Source organism: Glandiceps talaboti, chromosome 11 (genome assembly GCF_964340395.1).
Source record: "Glandiceps talaboti chromosome 11, keGlaTala1.1, whole genome shotgun sequence".
NCBI lineage: Eukaryota > Metazoa > Hemichordata > Enteropneusta > Spengelidae > Glandiceps > Glandiceps talaboti.
In genome coordinates, this window is record NC_135559.1 from 1127359 (window position 1) to 1132500 (window position 5142).

General features: G+C 37.6%; 1 protein-coding gene across 1 annotated transcript in view; it reads right to left on the minus strand.

Moving 5' to 3' along the window:
- Positions 1-2212: 2212 nt before the first annotated feature.
- Positions 2213-5142, minus strand: part of LOC144442429 (protein FAM124A-like) — a 7433-nt gene continuing 4503 nt past the window's right edge. Inside the window, exon 2 of the mRNA XM_078131774.1 lies at positions 2213-3548. Within this exon, the coding sequence (XP_077987900.1) occupies positions 2686-3548 (863 nt within the window). The 3' untranslated portion in view covers positions 2213-2685. The remainder of the gene's footprint in view (positions 3549-5142) is intronic.

Here is a 5142-nt window from a genome sequence, read left to right on the forward strand (position 1 = left end):
CAATATTCCGTATTGACAATGTTCAGTTTGATGAATTGAGTTGACGACATTTACTAGATAGTCGAGATGGTGTTTTTTCCTATAGCTTGACGTCATAGAGGTTCGCATGTATTAAAGACTGTATCCGATAGGCCGTCACCAGTGAATGTGTCCCCTGTCTTATTGTAACAGAAGTGATATGACATGAACGTCAAATTGGAAGGCGCGATAAATGCACTGAAGGCAGATAATTTTTCTTGACATATTAAAGTCCGCCACAATGGTCAGAAATGAGAGAGACACAAACACAAACACATACACAGACACAGACACAGACACAGACACAGACACAGACATATATAGACTGTCAGTCAGTCAGTCAGTCAGTCAGTCAGTCATGATCAGTTATAGTCACAGCTAGACAGACAGACAGACATATATAGACAGACATAGCCGCCAACTCCCCCCCCCCATACATACACAAACACGCTCTCTCTCTCCCCTCCCTCCCCCCCCCCTCTCTCTCTCTCTCTCTCTCTCTCTCTCTCTCTCTCTCTCTCTCTCTCTCTCTCTCTCTCTCTCTCTCTCTCTCTCTCTCTCTCTCTCTCTCTCTCTCTCTCTCTCTCTCTCTCTCTCTCTCTCTCTCTTTTCGCCTAAGAAACACTGACTGGGCTTTCATCGAAAGAAAGATAGAGTAAGACATTGACTTCTAAACGTTATTCATGCAAAATAATTTTGTCACGGACATTGCGTAAGTAACACAATACAGACACAACAAGTTACATGTATTTACACACGTTACTTATATTATATATACAGCGAAAACGCTACAAGATAAATATTTATACATATGTTATTGTCAGCTAGCTGTATAGTTTACATCTTGGTAAAAATTGGTGTCAAATTTATGTATATTGTGGAACTTGAAAACTCAAACTATATGTGAGTATACGCAACTTGGTTTGTATGCATATATCATAGTCTAGCTGCTAGACCTCGGATGTTTTTTTCCGGTACAATACGACACACGACCGAACATCACTATCGAGGATGGAACATCCGTTCAGGCAAGCCCTCACTGCGAACTTCGTTCGCTTATCGTATCGGAAGAAAGCCCGAACGTCTAGCAGCAAGACTACATATACCGTAGATATAGAATAATAGAACAAGAATTGTTGGTAGAATTGTAACATATTGACAATCATTACGACATTAATTCCACGTGTTCTGCGGTATAAGATTTTGGGTGTTGCTTCATTCGACTATTTAGCTTCGATTTTTCATTAGGGGCGAGAACAATACTTCAATGTAGGATGAAAAACCAAATTCTTTTAGTTAGGTCCCCCCGGCTCCCCTTTAATTTGATTGGTCTGAATTGAAAATTATTTTATACAATACAATGAATTACAAATCAGTATGTAGTACTATGAATACAGTAATGTTGTGATGAAACAATAGATCTGTCATTGATACTATATAATGTATCTTTGTGCCAAGTATTTACTTTAGCAAAAATTCTTCCATTTCTCAATTTGACGAATTTTCTTAGAAGTATTTATATTTAGGGGAAAAATCGTTTTTGCGTGATGAGAACTAAAATAGTTCACCCAACCCCAAACTAAAAGAATTGAATAGTTTGTTATTATCCTACATTGAACTATTGATTTTGCCCCGAGTAGAGAGACCGAAATGTAATATTTTTTCTACAGTATTTTATCCACAGTATAATGTGAATTTGACGTTTTAACGGAGAATAGGAGGAGAAATACCATGGCAACCAACACACTACAGATTATCAATCAGAACGTACACATGTGGATCAAGTAACTGTCGTACAGCGTTAGTGTGACGGAAGCCAAAAGAGGGCGCACTTTACAAAGTTTACTGAGGAAATTGATTTGACCGACGTCGTACCTCAGGCTTCGTAAGGCTAACTTTATAACTTTGGTTGCTTGGAAATAACGGTTGCCATGGTCAGAATGGAATGGTACAACTTTGATGAATAATACAGAAAGCATTGAAAGACTAAAACCTCGTTATAGGCATCCAGTTTTTACCGTAACTTTTTATACAAAGTGTTAAAAATGTTAAACCCACACTAGCTGCAACTTAGACATTTTTTTCAAGCTTAGTTTCTTTAAAAAAATATATTGTACCTGTCTGTTAGAAGTCAACGTTATATATATATATATATAAAATATATATATATATATATATATATAGTGTAGTGACAGGTTAAGATTTTGAGTGGAAGTTTGGTTCGAGTCCGGCTCCATGTTAGTTTGACTTGCTTCGATTTCGATACCTATATATGGTAGTGCTCATTGAATATTCAATATCAAGACACAAGCTGTTACCTACGTCATACACTTCTACTCACAGTAATCATTTATGTATTATTTTATGGCATGTCATTTTAAATGTCAGGGTGTACAATAAGTCATAATATCTGACAAAAAGTTTCCAAAAATTATCCAGTTGCAGCTACTGTGGCTTTATAAGTGATTTTAGGAATTTATTAATTGAAATATAAAATAAATATCTAGTGTCTTGATTTCATGTAACTTACTTTATCGGGTCAAAGTTCAAATGTTTATATAATCACTTTTTGGCATATACATATTTACAGAGTTTGAAGGAAATTTCGGCAGATATGATAGCATCATACGTGCTCACATATCTGAGTCAAATCTTTGAGAACTCTCGCTACACAAACCAGCCTGGATGTGGTTTGCCTAATAAACTCTCGGTCCTTGAACGAGGCTGTGATGATAGGCCAGAATCAATTCCGAGTCGTCGGCTGTGTTTGGTCACTTGTAATAACAGTCTGTTGCCATCGTAATCAGTGGTTTGCCATCGTCGTTTGCTGATTGGACAACACGTATTTGGTAAAAGCGGCACAAGGCTGCCCACTTCCTTAACTTTGAACTGCAAGATGGAAGAATTCAAAGTCCTTGGGTTGGCTTTATGCGACAGTCTTTTCAGAGAAAGTTGTACATCTACGTTAGCTTGTGAAAAGACTGTGAAATAACAGAAATCAACTTTCTTCACATCCGGGGACTTTCCCAAAATCAAACTATAAAGTTCTATCATATCATTCCAGTTTGTCTCACTACAGAAAATTTGAAACCTCAGGTGTTCTTTGCCATAATGGACTTGTCTTACGCCCCACATTGGCATGTCGTCTGAATTTACGTAGAAATCTTGACGATTTGGCGGACATAATGAATAGTGTCCATTTGGCGTTACACTATGGTGAAACCTCCACGGTGATTTAGCAAGATATTGTTGTGCGGTTGTCATTCTGCCGATTAGGAGCTCCTCTTGGAGAAACAACAATACCGCCAGAGAGGGCGTACTATCATAAATATCACCGTTCGTTAGTTTGTGACGTGACGTTCCGTTTGATTCTGTTCGTTCAACAATGTTGAAAAGTTTGAATTCAGGATCAATCCACTCTAGAAGAGGTTGGAAAAGGTCTCTAAGCTTGACAGCCTCGCCTTTGTCAGCAATAAAATGAACACTGACAACAAACGGATCGCCTAATTCCCCTTCGAACGAATCATCACCTGCAATGTAAAACAAATACAATCAAAAGTTTGGAAAATATGCAGTACAGTTCTATATACCAGATAATTCTTTTGGTTAGAGTATCCATATACCCTCCACGCTCCTTGGTGGAGGGTTTATGGTGTATTGAATAGAAATGTCAATTTTTACAAAAAATCTTTTTATTTGGAACTCTGTAGTTGAATTGTTTACCTTGTCACAGTTATTTCTATCCATCCTGAGAAACACACAAATTGCTTTACTACTAAATAAGAAAATAAAAGACAGTAAACTAGACCCGTCAATCAGTCAATCATGAAAATATAATTATTCAAATATCCAAACAAAGATTTGTTAAGCTTATATAATTTCTCAAAATGTAGCCGGGAAAAATGGCAGAGGAGCTAACGATTTTTTGACAGATACTGGCTAGGTTCACATCACTGTCGTATACATATGTTTACTGTTCCGTTTGTAATGTAAGGGAGTGTAAGTATTCTGTTCAACAATTACTACAATTGAAGCCAATAAACGTGAAACCGACAGTCGTCTGATTCAGTAAAATATGGCTACATTTCATTGTCAGGTTCGACTAAAATCTGACTAATATTGCTACATTTTATCGTCTGCGCCAGACGATAAAAATAGCAATACACTGTATTAGATAAAGATCTTACCAACATTGCCATATTGCTGGGGGGGGGGGATCATGAGTCCGATTCCCACTGGAGAAGGGGGATTTTTCTGTAAAAGACTCAGACCCTAGGTGAGCGTTCTACAAACTCCATATTAGGTAGGCTGTGTTACTCAGCCATGTCATCCACAAGGTGAGTGAGAATTTGGGGGAATCCTGGAGTAATGATGATTTAAAGAGTCATAGTCGATTACTCACAAAGGGCCTGAAGATGCTAAGTTGCCGGGCCTGGGTGACTCCGGGATAGCCTGCGGTAAGTGGGAGAGCCTCGACAGTTCCACGGCGACATGAGATGAAGCGTGTTACTTAGTCTAGTCACATATATAGTCCTAAACCTGAATGGCTTTCTGTAGAAAGTGTGGCTTTGGTTGTGTTTGTTTGTGTGTGTATTCATATGCATAAAAGGAAATTCGCTGGGAGAAATTCCCAGTACACACAAAAGAGTACTTATGTCAATATGAGATAACTACTTAGATCTAGTAGAACCGTTGGTGGTAATTTCAAATTGAAAACACATTCCTGTATTTCTCACGTACATGTCTTGGCTTGGTGTAGAGAGCTTATAGAGAAAGAAACACCAAAACTAGTCTCTGGGCTAAAGAAGTTGTAGTAGGCTTATCTAGAATTTTTCCAGAATCAACAAACAGTGATCAAACTTTATTCTAAATTTACATCTCACTACTCCTATATTGCTTGTACGTCCATTGTGCATATATTTGGAGTGGATGTTTTGAATCTATTCTTTACCTGTGACGACTCGTGAACCGTCAAAGTATTTCTTTCAATTGTTACATTTGACTTGCCTGATAAAGTATACCTTGTTACAAAGTGTACAATTTTGTAACAATTTGCTACGATAATAGACAAAGATAGACAAAGAGAATGTAGCAATGCTAATAAGAGTTACCTTGTATCAATCA